General features: G+C 51.9%; 3 protein-coding genes across 8 annotated transcripts in view; 2 read left to right on the top strand and 1 right to left on the bottom strand.

Annotated features, from left to right (window-relative positions):
• The first annotated feature begins 2,334 nt into the window (after window positions 1-2,334).
• PHYHD1 (phytanoyl-CoA dioxygenase domain containing 1) lies at window positions 2,335-15,401 on the top strand. Of its 4 annotated transcripts, none has more exons than XM_041725795.1 (12): window positions 2,335-2,770; window positions 3,102-3,183; window positions 5,625-5,800; window positions 9,101-9,201; window positions 9,339-9,386; window positions 11,425-11,480; window positions 11,564-11,626; window positions 12,271-12,332; window positions 13,498-13,643; window positions 13,741-13,857; window positions 14,722-14,848; window positions 14,977-15,401. In XM_041725795.1, exons 2-12 carry the CDS (start codon window positions 3,151-3,153, stop codon window positions 15,020-15,022), a joined length of 975 nt encoding a protein of 324 aa, XP_041581729.1. In that variant the 5' UTR covers window positions 2,335-2,770; window positions 3,102-3,150; the 3' UTR covers window positions 15,023-15,401. The 4 variants fall into 4 exon arrangements, with proteins under 4 accessions (XP_041581729.1, XP_041581731.1, XP_041581730.1 ...); XM_041725797.1 differs by having other exon boundaries at window positions 2,337-2,770; window positions 9,126-9,201; window positions 12,271-12,292; window positions 13,529-13,643; XM_041725796.1 differs by having other exon boundaries at window positions 2,338-2,770; window positions 12,271-12,292; window positions 13,515-13,643.
• Window positions 15,402-17,843: 2,442 nt separating this feature from the next.
• Window positions 17,844-19,930, bottom strand: DOLK (dolichol kinase). The gene has a single exon (XM_041725787.1). The coding sequence runs from the start codon at window positions 19,606-19,608 to the stop codon at window positions 17,998-18,000; it is 1,611 nt and encodes a 536-aa protein (XP_041581721.1). The 5' UTR covers window positions 19,609-19,930; the 3' UTR covers window positions 17,844-17,997.
• A 44-nt stretch (window positions 19,931-19,974) lies between these two features.
• The window catches only part of NUP188 (nucleoporin 188), a 54,844-nt gene continuing 54,053 nt past the window's right edge, over window positions 19,975-20,765 (top strand). For all 3 annotated transcript variants that reach the window (XR_005983152.1, XR_005983151.1, XM_041725782.1), the window contains exon 1: window positions 19,975-20,051. Coding sequence is in view for 1 of the 3 variants with exons in the window: in XM_041725782.1 (XP_041581716.1) it covers window positions 20,020-20,051 (32 nt within the window). In the remaining 2 variants the exon portion in view is untranslated. The remainder of the gene's footprint in view (window positions 20,052-20,765) is intronic.

Consider the following 20,765-nt stretch of genomic DNA (forward strand, 5'->3'; position numbering starts at 1 on the left):
CCCTGGCCTGGGAGATCGCAGGCTCCTGACAGCGACTGGGCATGGGCTGGACAGAGCACCTGTTACATGCCAGCTGTGGCCTGGGCAGGGAATCCCACAGCTGGCCATCACCGGTGGTTTGGGCCTTCATGAGGTTTGATGGGTGGGGCAGCTGGGGTGGGGGTGGGAGGACACTGGGATGGGAGCCAGTAGCCTTCCCTGCATGAAGCTGGGCTGACTCCTTCCCTCCCATGGCCTCTATATCCCCATCTATGCAATGGGCGTTTCTACTCTGTGCTCTCATAGGTCCCTTGTAATTTCCAACAGCCATTCCTCCCACTCCCCTCCCTGCTCCACAGAGGTAAGGCTGAGAGTCGCTGTGGGGGAGCTGGCTCCTAGGCCCTCGGGGAACCTGCTGCAGGTGCTGGGGTCAAGGGCAGAGGCTCAGGGAGATACACTGAGCGGCCTTGAAATTGGCCTTGAAATCATAGCTCTGCCATTTATCTGACTGTTTTAGACGGTTTCCTTGTCTGTAAAATCAGGCTAGTATTGGCAATCTTGCAGGATTGCTCTGAGGCTTGCTTGATGATTATGTGGTAGGTGGAATTTTGAACAGAGGGCCTGGCCTGGCTTTTAGGGCCCAGTAACTGATACCTTCCTCCTGGACCACTGAGGAAGGGGATCCAGGGGGCAGGGGGCTTTTGGTGAAAAAGAGAGGTCATTGTCTCTAACCTCAGCCTTACAGATTAGGCCTGAGCTGCTACTTGGGCACCTCCCCTGGGACAGGCCTGAGTTTGTCCTTCCTCCCTCCATGGGACTGTGACCCTTCCAGGTGACCTCTGGGCTGTGATACCCTCTGAGACCTCCTGTGTCTCCACAATGGAGATCCTCCCCTACTGTCTGTACTTCCCTACCAACTCCCACTCCCCCTACCCAGGCTTGGGCTGCCCAGTGTCACCAGGAACCAGGAGTGTTGGATCTGGAGCTGGTTAGCTTTGAGGGAAAAATCCCACAATGCAAACCCAATTCTCAAAGCCTGAACAGAATGAATGAACAAATCTCAGAGGCTCAGCCCTCCTCCCTCCCTCCATCCAGACCCCCAAGGTTGTCCACTCCAAACCTCAGTGGTATAGTCTTTCCTCTGATTATAACAGCAGTTTGGAAAACTGGGGGAAGTTCAAAAATAAAATAAAAATAACCTCACATTCCACCCAGAACAGCCCCAGCTAACTTTTGGTGAACAGCTGGTAGGCACTTAGTAAATGCCGGGCCCTGTGCCAAGCTCAACCATTCCTCTTTCTCTTTACAAGAGGTATTTATGTTATCCCCAAATTACAGATGGAGTAAGGAAGGCCCAGGCCTGGACTCAAACCCAGTCTGTCCCACTAAGCCTCCACTACAAGCCTTTGGTGGGAGTTCCCCGGAGAGCTGCTAGCCCAGCATGATGGGACCCTCACTGTGTCCCTGGCATACGGTAGGCGGTGTTCCTATACTTGTTGGGCAACCGCATCAGACAAGGCCAGGACAGCTGGGAATGCACCTGGCCTTAAGTGGGCTGAGTCTCACTGTATTTCCTGCATTGCTCTGCCTGCCCTCCTTACCCAGCCCAACTCCTCAGAACCTCTTCTCTGTTCTCAGGAGCCTAGTTCCCTCTCCCTGGCCCTCAGGAATTCAGCATTGAGCAGCTACTCCTAGTGCGGTGGCCCAGAAAACACAACTTGACTTGGGTCCAAGGCTCCTGAAGGCTGAGCTCATGTCCCTGTGCTTACTCCCAAGACATTCTGTCCCTTTGCCATTCAGAAAAATGTCATTTCAGGGAAGGTCAGTGGCCAGTCTTCAGGAGCTGCAGCCAGAATGGCCCTGTCAACTGCTGAACAGGACTAGTGAGTCTATTGTGCCAGCTGAATTTGAGAAACCAAACACCTTGGGCCCGGAGGATGGGGAACAGGAACCAGCATTCCTCCATCCCTTATGCTGGAGACCCAGGCCCCCATCTATAGTCTCGTCTCTTCTCTTCTCTTCTCTTCTCTTCTCTTCTCTTCTCTTCTCTTCTCTTCTCTTCTCTTCTCTTCTCTTCTCTTCTTTCTCTTCTCTTCTCTTCTCTTCTCTCTCTTCTCTTCTTTCTTTCTTTCTTTCTTTCTTTCTTTCTTTCTTTCTTTCTTTCTTTCTTTCTTCTTTCTTTCTATTTATTTATGTAAGTAAGTAAGCAAGTAAGTAAGTAAGTAAATAATGTCTGTACCCAATGTGGGGTTTGAACTCAGGACCTAGAGATCAAGAGTCCAGAGATCAAAAGGCACATGCTCTTCCAACTGAGCCAACCAGGTGCCCCTAGTCCCTTTCCCTTTCAAAGATTTCCCTTTATCTGCTATCTTTCCTCTGAGCTGTAGGCTGACCCCTCCACTGTCCCTAAACCTCCCAAGACAGAGTTTCAGAGAATCAGAGCTGAGCGGGGCCCGGACAATTCTCTGAGGACCTTTTGCGTCTTTGGAATGCAAAGCTACTTGCCCCAATGTGACCAATCTGTTGTGTAAGTCCCCTAGACCCACCCCGATCCCCCCATCCCCACCCCATGTTGATGCTGGTGGCCTAGAGACTTTCTAATCCACGCATGATGTCCAGAGAGGGGCTGATATCTGTGCTCCCTTCAGCAGTACATATACTAAAAAACTGAGAGGGGCTGCCATTCATCAGAGGTTACAGTGAGTCGTGGTACCTGAACTGGGACTCGGGTCCTCCAGCCTACCCAGCTTCTTTGCCCTGACACTCCTGGACTGCAGCTTCTAGGCACCTGGTAAGCAGCCAGAGGGGTTTGGTTTGTGCAAAGAAACTGGGAGCTAGCGTTAAAAACCATGAAGGAGATTGGAAAAGGTGGAAAGGGCTAATCCTGGACTAACTGGGAGGATGGACGCAGGTTATTGAGCTAGGTCAAAGGCAAGAACTTCATCCAGGCACAGAAATGATCGGGGGGAGAGGGTGGTTTCCAGGCTGATCTGTGTGTGCTTGGGGGAGGAGGGCGAGGGCTGGGGGTAGGGATTGGGTTTCCTTTGGGTAGGCAAGGGTTAAGTTCTTCTGGATCTCCCAGGCTCCAACTACTCTGCCTCCCTGTACTTTTTCCTCTCCAGCCTCTGGCCCTGCAGCAACCGGAACCATCTGTGCGCCTGCCTCATCCTCATGGCCTGCCTGAGCCCCTCGCAGCTCCAGAAGGTAGGGCATCTGCTAGGTTGGGGTCCGAGAAGGTCACATAAGAGCTGGGGGTCCCTCCAGACCTCTAGTAGACCCTAGGAACTCAACCCCACCCCCTGCATTTTTCAGAAGAGGAAACAGAAGCTCAGAGCTGTCAGTTTCCAACCACAACGCCTAACTTCTGCACTCACAGCCGGGGGCATCAGGACCACGGGTCCGGGGTGAGGTGGGAATGTGTACGTGTGAAGGAAACCAGAATAAAGAGTAAAGATCAGCCAGCCAGTCCAGCCCCAGGACTGGGTCCTAGGAGCAGAGGTGGGGGAGGCGGAGGGACAGCGGGGGAGGGGGAGGGCGGAGCCAGGACCCGTGATGGGGCGGGGTCAACGGAGGGCAGACCGCCCCACCCCCGTCCCCGCCCCGGCCCGGAGCCGGGAGAGGGCGGCTGGGTCCCACCTGCTGTCCTTACACGGAAAGCTAACTCTTAGGAATTAGAGTGACACAGACTTAACAAAAACAAAAACAAAAAAACAAAAACACGTGATCCTTGTTTGTTGCTGATAAGGGAAAAATGCTGAAAAATACAGAAAATCTCAAAGAAGAAAATGAAAAACCACCCATAATTTCCTACCCTGAGACTTAGTATTTTGGTAGTAGACAGCCCTAGAATCTTTAAAAGGCGAACATAATAGCTACCGCTTGTGAGTGCTTGCTCACCGTTTTTTTTTTTTTTTTTTTTTTTTTTGTTTTTTTTTTTTATTTATGATAGTCACAGAGAGAGAGAGAGAGAGGCAGAGAGAGAAGCAGGCTCCATGCACCGGGAGCCCGACCTGGGATTCGATCCGGGGTTTCCAGGATCACGCCCTGGGCCAAAGGCAGGCGCCAAACCACTGCGCCACCCAGGGGTCCCCTTGCCCACCATTTTATAAAGGAGACGCTAAAATGCCCCCGACTTGATGGTCTGAGGGCCAAGGCGGTCGCCCAAGATCTTGCAATGGCTAAAATACTAAATCTGTGTTCAGCATTTTTTTTTTTCCCCCATCTCACAGTGTATCGGGCACATATGCCATGTCAGTAAATATTTTTCTACCACATGATTTTTATCAGCTGTGTTGGGTTCCAGATAGATAAAACATACTTTGTTGAATGACCATCCTTGTGCTGAGCATTTAGCTTGTTTCTGATGTATTGTTCTCATTCAACCAGCATCAGTGAATACCCCTAATTAATACACTTTGCTCCTCTATTTGTTAAGCCCCCAATGTATGTCAACAAGTTCTCCTCTGAGTGTGTTTGCTGGGTCACGCAGTTTGCTGTGGGTGACCCAGTTCCCAAGGAGGAAATGTTCAACTTGATACTGATGGGAGGATTGAGTACCTATCACAGAGCTTTCCAGAGATGAAAGGGCCCACAGTGGGTGGGCATGAATGTGGAAGGCAGGCATCTATGAAGGAGTGAAGGAGGGAAGGGGAGGTTAGTAATTGGGAATCAGATACTTCACAGTGGGTTCAAGAGGTGACTTCCGATGCTAAGATTTTATAGTGGTCTGCAAGCAAACATGTAGATGTTCTTTCTCTCCTTATGTCTCTCAATAGCCACAGAATAAGAAGTTTGGAGGCAAATTAGAATTTAAACTAGCTGTTTTAACTCCCCTCCCCCCTAGCTGTCCACACATTCAGCACAAAGCCCACCTCCTTGCCTGGCTTGGCTCCCACCACCCTCCTGCCTCCCTTCAGCCCCCACCCTTACTTCCCTCCATCTGGCCTCAATTCCTTGTGTACCTCCTGTGCTCAGGGGCTTCACACATCCTGCACTCTGGGACTTAAATATTCATCCTTGTCTCTTCAACCCCCCCTTATCCTGCTGGTCCCCTTTAAATGCCACCTCCTCAGAGCTGCTGCCCTGAAACTCCTCTGTCCCCCACCCCAATCCTTTTACATTGGACACTTCTGCCTTTAGCTCTTGAATCTGCCTTCTCCCTCCTTGCACGCAGTGGTTTGTGATAGCACACACCCCACCACTCTACCCCACATGCTGTTTTGTTTGATGTCAGCCTCCTTTGCTAGACTTTAAGCTCCAGGATGGCAGGTATCATGGCTGGCTTGCTCATTACTGTAGCTCCAGCTCCTAAAACCATGCCTGGTACACAGTAGATGCTCAATAAATTTCAGTTGAATAAATGAATGGGGTAATATTCTCATGTGACCCAAGCCCCACTGGAGGGGAAGGATGAGGACACCTCCCCTTCCTTCTTCCTTCATTCAGGCAACCACTATTGGTTGCTCCTCACCATGGTTCCAGGCACCATGACCTGAGTGGGGGTGGGTGGGAGGGGGAGACAGAGCAATAAATAGGATTCTTGGTCCTGCCCTCACACAGCTTTGGGTTTGAGGGAGAGGTTATGTCAGTCCTCATAAAGAGCATTTGAGGGCAGAGAGAAGCCTGAGTTTGCTTCCTGCCTTCAGTTTCAGGAGGACGGATTTCTGGTGCTGGAAGGATTTTTATCTGCAGATGAGTGTGTAGCCATGCAACAGAGGATTGGCGAGCTAGTGGCTGACATGGACGTCCCTATCCACTGCCGCATAGAATTTTCCACCCAGGAAGAAGAGCAGCTGAGAAGCCAAGTAGGTGTCCGGGGCAGGTGAGAATGGGATCTGGTCTTTTACGGGGGGCTCAGTCCCCAGGCAGAGCTGCAGCCTGGATGGGAAGGCCCCAAGGCCCATGAGCGCTTGTTCTGGTAACAGATTGGGCCCTGGTCCCTCCCTGTGCCCAGCTAAGTGCCTTCTAGGTGTATGTCCTTCACTCCTCACTATGGACTTATAAGGTTGATCTTATTACCCCCATTTGACAGGTGGGGAAAACGAGGCTTGGTTTACTTGCCCCAAACCACATTGTTAGTAACTATAGAGTGAAGATTTGAACCCAGATCGGCCTGATAAGAAGTCCGTGCTGTTCAGTGCTCTGCTGTGTTTCCTCAGTAGTTGGGCCAGAAACCCCAGAAAGAGCCAAGTGATTCCAAGGGACCTGCTTTTGTGTCAGCCTCATACCCCAGTGAGACTAGAAACTCAGCTTCTCCATCCCCACCCCTTGTGACTTAATAGTACGCAATACTGTTTGAGATGGGTAAGTGGAAACTCCGGGTTCTCCCACACTTCCAGGAGCCTGGCTGTGGTGCTGCCTGCCAAGCCAAATCTGTGGCCCCAGGCCTTCAACGCAGCTCCTTCATGCTGAGGCTCTCCTGCCATCTGGTGGGCATAGAGGGAATTACAATGGCCCAATGGCTCACAACCCAGAGACCAGGCTGGGAGGGTGGTGAGCCACCTCCCAGGTGACTCAGGATTACATCTCACCGACGCCTTCTAGCAGGCATAGGGGTCCAGTGTCTAGAGACAGGTCACTCACAGCCCCAAGGAATGAGGGGGATGATCTTGTGCCTCCCAAGCTGCTTTCTGAGAATGTTCCAAAGACCAGCGAAGGGTTGAGGGGAGGATGGGAGAATGAAGTGTATGTATCCTAGTTTAGAATGCTTGCAAAGAGCTCAGTGCAGTGCTGGGTACTCAGTAAACACTCATCATTCACCATTAATATTAAGACTTTGAGATGAGCATTAAAAGGAAAAATATCAGAGGCCCGGGGTAGCTCAGTGGGTTAAGCATCTGACCTCAGCTCAGGATCCTGATCTAGGGTCCTAGAATCCAGCCCTGTGTCAGGCTCCCTGCTCAGTGGGGAGCCTGCTTCTCCCTCTCCCTTGCCCCTCCCCCAGCCAATGCTCTCTCTCTCTGTGTGTGTGTCTCTCAAATAAATACAAAATCTTAAAAAAAAAAAAGGAAAAATAAAAAAAGATCAGTGGATGTTCCATCCAGTTCTCCCTTCCAGCTTACTTTGAGTTATTTTCCAACTCTCCAAGTTGTATAGAACTGATAATAATAGGGGAGCCTGGCTGGCTCAGTTGGTAGACCATGCGGCTCTTGATATTGGGGTCATGAGTTCAAGCCCCACATTTTTTTAAAAAGATTTATTTACTTATTTTTATTTATGATAAACATAGAGAGAGAGAGAGAAAGAGGCAGAGACACAGGAGGAGGGAGAAGCAGACTCCATGCCGGGAGCCCGATGTGGGATTCAATCCCGGGACTCTGGGACCGCATCCTGGGCCAAAGGCAGGCGCCAAACCGCTGAGCCACCCAGGGATCCCCTCAAGCCCCACATTGAGTGTAGAGGTCACTAAAAATTTTTTTAATTTTTTTAAAAACCTGATAATACTGTCCACAGAAATGGGTATGAAGGGTCCAGGAGAATGAAGTAATCACCTGGAGATCTACTCCTGTTCCATCTATCTGCAAATTCATTTCAGCATTTGTTACCGCCTATCTGTATGCAGTTCTTGGAATTCTGAACATCTTACTGGTTCCCTTGTGAATTAAGGAGTCAAGTAGATCTTTGACATGTTTAGTTTCATTTTCTGTAATTATTATTATTTTCTTAAGTAGGCTCCACACTCAGCATGGAGTCAAACACAGGGCTTGAACTCACAACCTTGAGATCTAGACCTGTGCTGAGATCAAGAGTTGGACGCTTAACCAACTGAGCCACCCAGGTGCTCATTATCTTTAATATTGTTATTATTATTAATTATGCTTCCTTGACTTGTTTCTCTCACCCTGATCCTGATACAGAACAGCTATGAATGCTGCCAAAACAAATGTATATTTTTCAGTGGGAAAGGCTGTGAAAGGGCCAGGCAGGTCACCACAGTGCCCGCAGGCACGTGTGAGAGCAGGTGTGCACACAGGAGGGGAGCCATGGGACTGTGCCACCTGGAAAACCCAGGGGTCGGTGCCCTCAGTTCCACTTGTGTGTCTACACAGGAAGGTAGAGAGATCTATCTACATAAAAGTGGCTGAGGGCAGCTAGAACCACAGGGAAAACATTGGGCATCTTCCTGAAGCATCATTTTCATATGATGCTAAGAAATGTAAAATATGGGGGTGCCTGGGTGGCACAGATGGTTAAGCATTCTACTATTAGTTTCTCCTCAGGTCGTGATCTCATGGGGCTCTGTGCTCAGTGGGGAGTCTGCTTAAGATTCTATCTCCCTCTCCCTCTGCTCCTCCTCCCCCAGGGCATGCTCATACTCTCTCTAAAATAAATAAATCTTTTAAAAAAAGAAATGAAAAACATGATACTAAAATTAACAAGGGAAGGTTATTAAGAAAAAAGAAAAAGATGAGTAATAGTTTATATTCATCAACCTTTTAGCCATGCCTTGGCTGAGTGTATTCTGTTTAGCAACAGCAGTAGTGATGATGATAAAAGCAGATATTCATGCAGCACTTTCCACATTCCAAGGACTGTTCTAGTGCCTTATGTACACCAATTCGTAATCTCTACAACACCCCATGAGATACCTTTGATAACATCTATATTTTCTGAGGGAACTAAGCCCAGAGAGGTTCAGTAATGTGTTGGTGGTCACACAGCAACTCCATGGCGGAGCTGGGATTTGAACCCAAGTATTATAGCTCTAGGGTCTGTGCTTTCAACTCTTGTAAGATTCAGCCTCTACCTGAAACCTCCAACAATCCAGAGGAGGTCAGTTCTATTATTATTTCCCTTTTACAGATGAGGAAACAGGTGTTGAGTGGTAAAACAGGTGACCCAAGGCTGCCTGGGAACCACACCTGTTTGATTACCATCCTATGTTCAGAGTCACACTGTATCAAGCATAAGAGTTCTGTGACTTTATTAAGAGGTGTCCAAGAATTTAATGCTTGTGTCTTCCAGCTGTGCTTCCACGAACTTGGGGTTCCTGTTCACTGTCTACCTCAGTAGACGAGTTTGAGAAGTAACAGTGGGGTCTGCAGCCCTGCGGGGTTGGGAAGCATGAATGTCCCCTTCCTTTTTTGTCAGGCCCAGCTCTGACCCCATGTTGCTCTATCAGCCCCGCTAACATCCCCTCTCTGCAGGGCAAGAAAGACTATTTCCTTAGCAGTGGCGACAAGATTCGATTCTTCTTTGAGAAAGGCGTTTTCGACGAGAAAGGTTGGGAGCCGGGAACCCCAGGGTTGTGGGAAGGGCCTGACTGGGGTATCTCCAGGTGCTGGGTGGGCACCAGGACCAGTTGCCCAGGGAAGAGTGGACTCCAGCTCTTTTGTCTTTACTTGTTTCTTGTGTTACAGGAAATTTCCTGGTCCCTCCAGAGAAATCCATCAATAAAATTGGCCACGGTAAGCAGGTACCTGGGGGAAGGATACAGGGAAACTGAGGCCCGAAAAGCCTTGAGGCCTAACCCAAGGCCCACAGTAAGTTAGTGGCCCAGTAAATGGCATTTCTGGCTGCAACTCCCCCTCTGGGTCTGCTCTTCTGGCCTTATGGTGCTAATCATATGACACTGGGAAGAGAAACCACTTGAGCCACCCACCCGTGCAGATGGACCTGTGCAGACCCTCCTCTGCCTGGCCTGAAGATGATCCAGGCCTCGGGCATGGGGGGCTCCTGGCTCCCACTGATTCCTGGAGCCTCCTTCAGAGGCACCTAACATGTTGACATGGTCTCTATTCTGAGACCCCAAAATGAAGCTAGGATATCCTCCTTGTTTTTTCTAGGATCATACATTGTAATTTATTTTGCAAACCACCTATTTTTTTTAAAAGATTTTATTTATGAGATGCCTGGGTACCTCAGTGGTTGAGCAGCTCCTTGGCTCAGGTAGTGATCCCGGGGTCCTAGGATAGATTCTTGCATCAGGCTCCCTAGAGAGAGCCTGCTTCTTCCTCTGCCTATGTCTCTGCCTCTCTCTGTGTGTCTCTCATGAATAAATAAAATCTTAAAATCAAAAGATTTTATTTATTTGGAGAGAGAAAGAGAGTGTGTGAGCAGGGGGAGGGGCACAGGGAGAGGAAGAGAGAGAATCTCAGGGAGACTCTCCACTGAGCACCAAGCTCAGTGCAGCAGGAGCTCCCTCCCACGACCCTGAAATCATGAACTGAACCGAAATCAAGTCTGATGCTCAAAACACTGAACCACCCAGGCACCCCCACTCATTTTTAAACTTGAAGTTGTATTGTGGTAGCTTTGTACAAAGAATTGTGGTAAAAGGCATATAAAATTTGCCATCATAACCATTTTTAAGTGTACAAATCAGTATCAATAATTATATCTAACCCTTACTTTTAAAAGAAGGATTTTATTTATTTACTTGAGAGAGAGAGAGCATGCGAGCGAGTGGAGGGAGGGGTAGTTGGAGAGGGATCCGCTTGATCCCAGGAGGGGCTTGATCCCAGGACCCTGAGATCAGGACCCGAGCCAAAGGCAGATGCTTAACCGATTGAGCCACCCAGGTAACTCTCAACCCTTACTTTTTTTTTTTTTTCTCAACCCTTACTTTTTATAATAACAACAATAATAGCAAATAACAAGACGATCAGGTATTTGTTTTTTTTTTAAAGATTTATTTATTTATTCAGAGAGAGAGAGAGAGAGAGAGAGGCAGAAACACAGGCAGAGGGAGAAACAGGCTCCATGCAGGAAGCCTGATGTGGGACTCAATCCCGGGTCCCCAGGATCACACCCCGGGCTGCAGGTGGTGCTAAACCGCTGCGCCACTGGGGCTGCCCACGATCAGGTATTTGATGCCAGGCTGTGACCTGAGGGTGTGTAGGCATTACCCCGAGTGTTGTGGCAGCCTGAGAGGCAGGGTTGGCTTTCTGGTTCTGCAGTACGGAGGAGAAACAGGCTTATAGGAGAGAAATAGTCACTTGGAGCAGCTCAGAGAAAGAGGCAGGCCCGAGATCGCTACTATGGTTTTTTTTTTTTTTTTTTTAAGATTTTATTTATTTATTCGTGAGAGACACACACAGAGAGAGGCAGAGACACAGGCCGAGGGAGAGGCAGGCTCCATGCAGGGAGCCTGATGTGGGACTCGATCCCGGGACCCCAGGACCACACCCTGAGTTGAAGGCAGACGCTCAACTGCTGAGCCAACCAGGCGTCCCAGATAGCTACTATGTTACAGGTCCCTTTAAGTCAGGTCTGGAGTGACATTTCCAGATGGCTGGAAGGTGGAGAATTATGTCTTAGTTGGAGTAGGGTGCAGGCACTGTGGGCCCATCCCTTGGTTAGAAACCAGCAGAGAGCTCAACACATACAAATAGGTGAGAAGCCCCGGTGAGGCCTGACGAGGCCTATGTTGGGGCGCCCAGGACCAGGCACAGAGGGACCTATGGGGGTGGGGGGCTGGCTCACTAGTCTGCCTCTGTTCTGCAGCTCTGCACGCCCACGACCCTGTCTTCAGACATGTCACACACTCTCCCAAGGTGCAGGTAAGCAGGGGTGTGGTGAGGGTGGGGAGTGGCCCAGGTATGAATGAGAGCAGGCTGGAAGTCTGACTTCTGCCCCTTTCCAGGCCTTGGCCAAAAGTCTGGGCCTCCAGATGCCCGTGGTGGTGCAGAGCATGTACATCTTCAAGGTGAGCTCCCTGTCCTCCCCAGACCTCAGTTTACCCTCTGAATATGGGCAGGGTACTCATACCAAACCCCTCCTTTTGATGGGCCAAAAGCTGATTCCCTGAGGAATTACTAAGTTTCAAGGAGAACATGCAAAATCTGTCTCTTCTGGGTAAGGTGCCTGGCATTTAGTTGGTGCTTAGTTAAAATTTGGTGACAGGAGGGAAGGAGACCCCCCCGAACCTCTTGCTCCCTTATTTTGCCATTAAGATGCTCTGCTCCCAGCTTCAAGGCCCGATTTGGTGCCACCTTCTCCAAGAAACCTTCTAGTTTTTCCCTGGGGAAGAGAGGGGCCCATTTCTGATCCTGGGGCTGAAAGGCTTAATCTCAGACCTGGGCCCCAGCTGCTCTTGCTGCTCAATTCTTCCTTTGCCCTCGGTAGGCATGCTGTGTGCTCAGACTTGGAGTACTCCATGGGCAGAGTGCTTTTTCTCTTTGCAGTCCTTCTAGGCCTGGCACACAGGGAGTACTCCATAGCTGGGTGCTGGTGTGGAATCCTTGGAGGTAGACACCTGTGGCCAAGTTAGGGCATCCCACAAGACTCAGAGCAGCCCCTGCCCCTCCCCACTGGCCTCTAGTCTCATCTGGCCCTTCTTCTCTCTTGCAGCAACCTCACTTTGGTGGTGAAGGTGAGCTGAGAACAGGCCATGGGGTCCAGCGATGGCAACGGTGGGAGATCTGGGACATTTGTGGTTGTCAGGTCTTTGGAGGGAGGGATGGCGCTTGCTGAGATGTCTATGGGCAAGAGCCTGGGCCAGGAGGGAGAAGCTCCCTTCTGTTCCTTTTTGGAACTATCGATTGGGAGGGTGTTCTGGAGCCTTTGGCAGTGGTTCTTGAACCTGGCAGTGACTTCTCACTAGTTAAAAATATCAATTCTGGAGCCCTCAGTCCCCAGTCCCTGAGATCTTGAGTCAGTAGGGCTGCAAGGACCTGTGAACCTGTATTTTTAACAAGTTCCCTGGAGGACTGATTTGACAGAGGAATTGCAGATCTAACTTCAAACCTCCCTGCATGCACAAATACTCTGTTTAGCCTCCCTCTACTTCTGCTTAAATACCTCCAGTGACAGGGGGCTCATCCCCTCACAGTCAGCCCTTTCCTTCCTTGCATGAGCCCAAGTTGCCCTCCTTGTGACCACACCTCCCTCCCATCCAGCCCGAGGACGGTCTCTTGAGGTGATGAGCAGCCTCTCCCCGCATTCAGTACCCCCATCTCCTGCAGTCAGTCCTGCTCCAAATGCTTTGGATTGCCCACCACCAGGACACCTCCCTCTGGACATTGTCCGGATTGTTCAAGTCCCTCTTAGGGCTTGGAAAACACATGGTTCCCTGGGAAGGAGATGGAACAAGCATCTACTGTCTAAAGTCCTTTGTTCAGGGATTCTCCATCCTGGTGGGGTCCCAGCATCACATGGAGGGTGTTAAAATGTGGATGGGGGCTAGTTGCACCCCGTCTTCGCCTTTTGTACTCAGCCTCACACCGCCCAGTGGATCATCTGGTGGCTGGAGGTCCTTGTTCTGGTTAAGGATGGTGGCTTTAGTTGCCTGGCTGAAATCAAACCCTAGCAGCTCCTTTTTAGCAATTATGGTGTTGGGCCCTGTACTAAGTAAGCACTTTCCACACCCTGTGGCATGGGGTCCTCCAGCAACGCCATGAGATAGGTTCCTGCTGAGGTCACTTCATGGTTTAGAAAAAGGAGGTTTTAAGAGGTGAAATCTCATGCCCTGAGTCTCCAGGCCAGGAGGTGGTGGGATTCCAACTGACCCTTGGAAGGCTGTGAAAGCACCAGTGGGGATAAGGACAAGGTGAAGCAAGCCAGGTTCCTTATGTCCAGGGTGGGGGCTGCTGCAGTTTCCCCTCACCAGGACTCCACCTTCCTGTACACGGAGCCCCTGGGCCGGGTGCTGGGCATGTGGATCGCATTGGAGGATGCAACTCTGGAGAATGGCTGCCTCTGGTTCATCCCAGGCTCCCATACTGGTAAGGACACCTGTTCTCCCTGCCCACCCATATCCAGTCCCCGTGGCAGAGAGACCCGGAAAATAAGAGAGGCTAAAGGCTCCCCCCTTGGCCACAGGTGGGGTGTCAAGAAGGATGGTCCGGGCCTTTGCTGGCTTGAAGCTCAACACCAGATTCCTTGGGTCAGAGCCTGTCTGGGATGACAGCCTATTTGTACCCACACCAGTGCAGAGAGGTAGGTGGGATGCAGAGGGCAGGGAGGCAGGCTCTGAGGCTGTATGTGTGGGTCTGTGCTTGCTCTGACTGCCCAGCTCTCCTGAGGGCTGTGAAGTTACGGGATGGGAGGTGGGGGTGGACGGGCATAGGGAAGCCCGAAAACCACACGATTTTCCCTAAGGCATCCTGGATCAGGCTAGAGTCCAGACTCTACCGTCCTTTTGGGCAAATGACTGAATCTCTCTGAGCCTCAGTTTCCCCAAATGTAAAGCAGGGAAGTCAGTGAGATAGATGATGTGCTTAAGATGTGGCACATGGCAGATGCTAAACAGATGCTGGCCATTCCTTTTAGAACAGGGCAACCTGACATCCAGCCTGGCTTTTTTTTTTTTTTTTTTTAAGATTATATATATATATTTTTTGACAGAGAGAGAGAAAGATGGCACGAACAGGGATTTGGGGGGCAGGGACACAGGGAGAAGGAGAAGCAAACTCACTGAGCAGGGAGCCCACCATTGGGCTTGATCCCAGGACCCTGAGATCATGACCAGAGCTGAAGGCAGACACTTCACCATGGAGCCACCCAGGCACTCTGCAGCCCAGCTTTTGATGGCGAGGTCCCGGCTGACTGGCATAGTACAGACACTTGGGCCTGGTTCCGCAAATATCATAGAAGGGGATGCTCTTGCCAAAGCTTGCCAAAGGCATAGGTCACAGCAGAAGGGAATTGGTCCCAGGGGAACCTCTGAGCAGTAGCATGGCCTCTGACCCTGAGCTTTCAGGGATGGGAATGGGGATGAACAGGCCACAGAATCACTTGAGGGAGGAGGGGCCTTTATCTCTCTCTGCCAAATGTTCTCCTGACCTGCTGCATTCCTGCCAGGGGCCCTTATCCTAATCCACGGAGAAGTAGTGCACAAGAGTGAGCAGAACCTTTCTGACCGCTCACGCCATGCCTATACTTTCCACCTCATGGAGTCCTTGGGCACCATGTGGAGCCTGGAGAACTGGTAGGTGGCAGGGTGTGTGTGTGTGTGTGTGTGTGTGTGCGCACGCGTGCCCTGGACAGGCTCCTGAAGAGGTCTTGGAGGCCCAGAGCAGTGATGCTGGTGCCTCAGGGTCATCTCTATCTCCACAGGCTCCAGCCAACAGCTGAGCTGCCCTTTCCCCCTCTGTACACCTGAACCGCCTCTCAGGGCCGGGGCCCGGCCCCTCCAGGGGAAGCTGTGGGTTGCAAGCACCAGCGCCTTGCCCGACCACCCAGCTGCAAAGGGGAAGCTAAATTTCTTCCCTTGTGCTTTCTCCCTGCCAGGGTCTATGCCCCTGAGCCCGTAGATAGGCAGGTGAGGGGTGGCAGGTGGGCCCCAGGAGCCTGGCTGGCTGGCTTTCTGGACACCTCTGTCTCTCTGCCTCTCCCCTACCCCAACCGAACCTCCTGCTGGAGGCAGCCTTTCGCCATGATAGCATTCTAGCTATTTCTCTGCTAGCTACCCACTGTTCCCTCCTCTCTGATGCAATTCTAATTATTACAGTGCAGGACATGCAATAAAAGCGATTTCTGAATGCAGCCTCCTGACTCTTCTTTCCCAAATAGCCTTTCTTTCAAGAGAAGAGCCCTGCTGAAAGTTATCCCAGGCATCCCAGCCCTGCCTGGTGAGGTCTGCACAGTTTTAATGACAATAACATTTAGTGGGCATTCACCATGCCCAGAGCTGTAAGTGTTTTGTCTCACTGTGTCCTGACACCTTCCAGGTAGGTGCTCTTACCATCTGTGTTTATAGATGGTGAAGCTACCACATGGTGTGGGAAGTTTCAGTGACCTGCTCCAGTCCCAAGGGCTATTTCAGTTGTTGAGTGACTCAGCCTGATCCAGCACATGTGCTTCTCACTTTTGTTTTTTTTTGTTTTTGTTTTTTTTTAGATTTTATTATTTATTTAACAGAGAGAGAGAGAGGAGTAGCAGAGGGAACTGCACAGGGAGAGGGAGAAGCAGGCTCCCCGCTGAGCAGAGAGAGGGATGTGGGGCTCCATCCCAGGACCCCAGGATCACGACTTGAGCTGAAGGCAGACGCTTAACTGACCAAGCCATCCAGGCGCCCCTGTGCTTGTCACCTTTGTGCTCCCAATACTCCTTGCTTGGGGAGAGAAGACCAGGCTTGGGGAATACAGTCCCAGATTCTGGGCCTGGCCTTGTGACCAATTTGTTTTCCAGTCCCAAGCCAGACTCTTCTCTCTGGGCCTGGTTTGCCACCTATACAATCAAGGGGCCAAATTAGGCCCCCACGGTCCCTCTCTGTGGGCATTTTTGACGGGCACCCAGACTTTCTGGGAGAGGAAGAAGCAGGCTCCATGCAGGGAGCCAGATGTGGGACTCGACCCCGGGACCGGGATCATGCCCTTTCCAAAGGCAGACAGTCAACCCGCTGAGCCACCCAGCCGTCCCAACAATGTACATTTCTAAACTTCTTTGAATGAGCAGGTCAGCTGCTCTGGGCCTATGGTGGAGCATGGTGATGCTTGGCTAGAACAACTTCCTGGAGGCTCCTATACTCCTCACTTTCCCTTCCTCTATGGCATTACCTGCCCAGCCTCAGCAGCCATATGAATTTGTGACCTTAATTTTCAGTCCCCACTGTGTTTGTTGATAAACCAAGGCTGGGAGGATCCCTCACAGGTGCTACCCAGGCAGCCAGTGAGGCAAAGCTCTTCCTTGGCATTTTGCCGCCTCTTTTTGCAAGTAGAAGGGAGCCTGGGAGAAAGGAAGGGTTTGTTAAGTCTTTTTTGAGCCCCAAAGGAATGTCTTGACACTTTCCTCTGAGGGACAGGGCTCAACAGTGATCCCTGCTAGAGCTCTGCTCCTGGCTTCTGGCCCTGGTAGGCCAAAGTTCTTTTATCTTACAGTTAGGCCCCTTCCTGTTGGGCTGGGTAAGGAGCAGAGAACCTTGTCCAGCCTTAGGCAACTCACTATGCATTTCCCACGGATGGAAAATGTTCACCCACTTGGCAAATGTCCCCTGGGTTCCCGCTACAATGCCAGGTTCTGCTGGTGCTGGAGGGTACAGTGGGGAAGAGGACAGCCCTGAAGCCTGCCCTCACACAGAGCAAGGATACAGCATGGGCCCCACAGTAGAGCCATTCTGAACTCTCAGTAAATCCCGCCAGCCCTCAGTCTCTAACTTCTTACCAAGAGAAGAAACACAGGTTTCGAGGTGACTGGTGTATGAGAGGGTCTCAGGAGGGACCCCTTGTTAAGGACCCTGTGCCTGCCAGCATCATCATCATGTGTCCTTTATCAGTACCACTCAGCCAGGCAGCAGAGGCCTTGAGGCAGGAGGGGAGTTGGCTCAAACAGGAAGTCAGCCCACCAGGCTTGATACTCTTCCTCCAGCCCTTCTGCGCATGCAACAGATGTCTTACCTCTTCCCTTCAGCTCAAAGGGGAGAGAGAGCACATGCGCTTGGCTATTTTCCTCTTGGGCTCTCCTCCAAATGTTGCCAGGGGAGTAGAGTCACTCTGGTCTCCAAGCACAATCCATGAAACCTCTTGGCTGGCCTGGCTTTTTGCTGACATGAGGGCTAGCCTTGACTAATAATGACACTTTCCCTTAATATTTGTTCATTATACATGGGCTGTGGGCTGGACCTTTCACACACCTACCTCATCTCACTGGATCCTCACCTAGTAACTAACAGTAGATGGGATCTTACTATTCCCATCTTGTAGACAAGGGAATTGAGGCCCAGGGTGGTTAAGCAACTCACATAGTTAAATAGTGCAGTCAAGGACTCAGAGTCTCAACCAGGTTACTTTGACTCCAGAACCTGAAGTGGTGACCATTACACTCTCCTGACTCCAGGATCCCGCTCGGGTCCCCTCCAAGAATCGCAAGATGACGGGTGTGGGTATGGGTGTGTGTGTGTGTCCTATACCACACTCAGCCTCTTTGTATTGTTGTGCTGTCTTTAAGCCTTTTTGTCCCTTTTAAAACATCAGCAAAACTAAAACCAGGAGTTCTTTGATTTTTATTTTGAATCTGAATCAATTGAAAAAATCAAATCTGCTTCTCACCCCTTGGCTCTTCATGCCCAAAATGGCTGGCTGCTGTGGGGACCATTCATCCTCCCCAGGTCCATTTCTTCCCATCACTGCTATGCAGCAGCTATGCCATCAGCAATATCAGGAGGTAGAGAGGCAATAGGAGATTGTCTATCTGTGTCGTGTATGCTTCTAGGAGGGACACGATGCTGATAGAGCCCAAAATCCAAACATAACTGTAGTTTAGGTCCACTCCACTATCAAAGATTAAGATCAGAGCTACAGAAATGATCTGGGCAAATATAGAGGTCATGGTCCCCTCAAAGGTCTTTTTGGTTCCAGGCCAGTGGATTTCCCCCATTGTGCTGCCAAAAATGGAGGCCACAGTGTCCCCCACACCCACAGACAGGACTCCTGCATAAGGGACTAGGGCTCTTGCTCCCCCTAAGTTGCCCTTCTGTGTGCAGGGCCTGGGGACCAGCCAGATTGGAAGAGACATGCCCAGGAGCAGGTAGATATGTGTCAGGATGAGTGGTCCACTGTCTCGTTCATCTAAAAAAAGGGACAGGAGGCTCCTCAGAGTGTGGCCCAGGGGCTTGATGCGGAAATAGCGCACATATTCTAGGAAGATAAAGACTGTTAGGCATATGGTGGCAGCTACATAGAGCAGTGTCCGGTCAAGGATGATACCGGGGATGTAGGTGGCCACCACAATGAAGTGGAAATACTTTCGGGCAATGGTGGGGGCCTGGTGCTTCTTAGACTCAGAAGATGACCGCTTGGCATTCTGGTAAAGCACCACCAGGCAGGCTAGGGTGGCCAGCAGAGACCAGTAGACCAGGAGGTAGATGCGGGTCTCTGTCTGGAAGAGGAATTGAAGAAGCCAGAGCAGGGGGTTCTTGCGGATAAGCCGGTGCAGCCAGGGAAGGACCACGCCAAGGCCCAGCACACAAGTCATAAGGTGGAAGAAGATGGAGGAAGCCCAGGTACCTGAGTCCATGAAGACAAAGAGTGTGCTGAAGAAGACGCCCATAAGCACCATCCCTACTACCACCACCAGCAGGAAGAAATCCACTGGGTCGCCCTGGCTTTCCACCACAGTCAGAGAACGCTTGATGAGCTGGTTGAGCATGAAGCTGATGCCACCTAATACAAGCAATGCCTCCCCAGGGGTAAAGCAGCGGGGTAGCAGGTACAGCAGGATCATGTTGAGGTAGACGAAGATCAGCAGGACCTCCAGGACCTCGATCACCTCGCCCACACTCAGTGAGTGCTTCATGATATAAATGATGACACCTCCAGCCAAGCCTGAGATGACACAAGTGTTGGTGGGCACTGGGCGAGTGATGCCCAGTGCCAGTACCGACGAGAAGAGGGCCACTGCCATCCCAGTGGCTGCCACCACAATTCCAAAGCGCTCAAAATATGGGTTCCCCATGGACTGGCAGCGCTCCTTCATGACCAGTCCGAACAAAGGCATGACCATTGATGCGGGCAGCAGGCCACTGTTTGCGGATATGCGGAACTGGAAGACAGCGCTTCCCTGCTGCAGCAGCCGGTCCCACTTGTACTGGACGTAGAAGGCCTGCACTGCGAGAGCCACGGCGCACCACGAGTACCGGTCCCACACGGCTGCGTGGATGCTCAGCACCACTGCGAACACTACTGCTGCCTCCGCCAGCACTGACCCACTCAGCGGAGCCCCGGGGACCGGGGGAGCGTGCTCTCGGGTCATGTCTCTAGACCGGGCCCCGGAGAAACCGGAGTGACTAGCGACGCCTTGTCCTCTGGGTCCCTCAAGCCTTGTCAAGCCGAAAGCGGCAGCTTCACACAGCCAGCACCTCCTCTTTCCGTTCTCCAGCTGCGAGGAGGGAAGCTCCACTGTAGGCAAGCCTCTCTCTGCGGCTTGGGAACTGGCGCCCAGCTATCCTCCACGGCCTCGCACCTAGGACGTAGACGTTGCTACTCCGCCGCTTTCTTTACAGCCAGTGCTGCTCCCACCGAGGGTTCCTCACCTCTCTGGGCGTCGCCATCTTGGCCCCGCCCGCCGTCACGTGACAAGAAACACCGCCCACAGCCCGGCCGGAGGCGAATGGTCACGTGGCTGCGGCGTCTGGGGGCGGGGCCGGGGCGCGCGCGCGCGAAGATGGCGGCGGCCGCCGGCGGGCAGTGTGTGAGGTGCGGAGCGGGCCGAATCGGCGGGGGTGGCAGTGAGGCGCGGGGTCGAAGTCGAGCGGAAGCCGGGCGGGACTTGCGGGCGAGACGTGTGGCGGCGGTAGCGGGGTGAAGCCCCGCTAGGTGGACGGGCGCCGAGACGGGAGGCGGTTACGTCCAAACGGTCCCCGCGCGCGGGGATCCCAGGCGACTTCTCCAAGACGGGGCCGGTGCCTCTCCCCTTGCCTCACGCCGGCCTCCCGTCTCTTCATCCAGTCTCTTTGCCTTCCTCCTCCCTCCTCACGGGCGCGTTCCTCGCCCCCCCCCCCGCGCTTCCTTGTCCGGCGTGACGCTCCCTCGAGGCGCGCCGGGGCGCTTCGCGGTCGCCCGGGGGGAGCCCCCGCCTCTGTCCCCGCTGCAGCCGGGTGCCCTGCCCCGGCGACGTTCCCGGGTTCCTCCATGTGCTCGTTGGGAGGTCTGTTCCGCGTGTGGCCGAGCCACCTCGCTGCAGTTGCTGCCCTCTTTCTCCTCGCAGCCTTTCGTTCATCCATCTTTCCATTTTCTCCTGCATTGGTTCCGTCAGCCGACGTGCCCGGGTCTTTTAGGCGATCCCAGGCTCCGTAGTGGACTTTGGGAACGAGAAGATGAAATGTTAAAAAAGAGACAGTTCTTACTTTATAGAGCGCTTACTAGCGCCAGACGCTGGCGAAGCGCTTCCTATGCATTAGCTCATTGAAA

The sequence above is a fragment of the Vulpes lagopus genome, chromosome 12, assembly GCF_018345385.1.
Source record: "Vulpes lagopus strain Blue_001 chromosome 12, ASM1834538v1, whole genome shotgun sequence".
In the NCBI taxonomy this organism is placed as follows: domain Eukaryota; kingdom Metazoa; phylum Chordata; class Mammalia; order Carnivora; family Canidae; genus Vulpes; species Vulpes lagopus.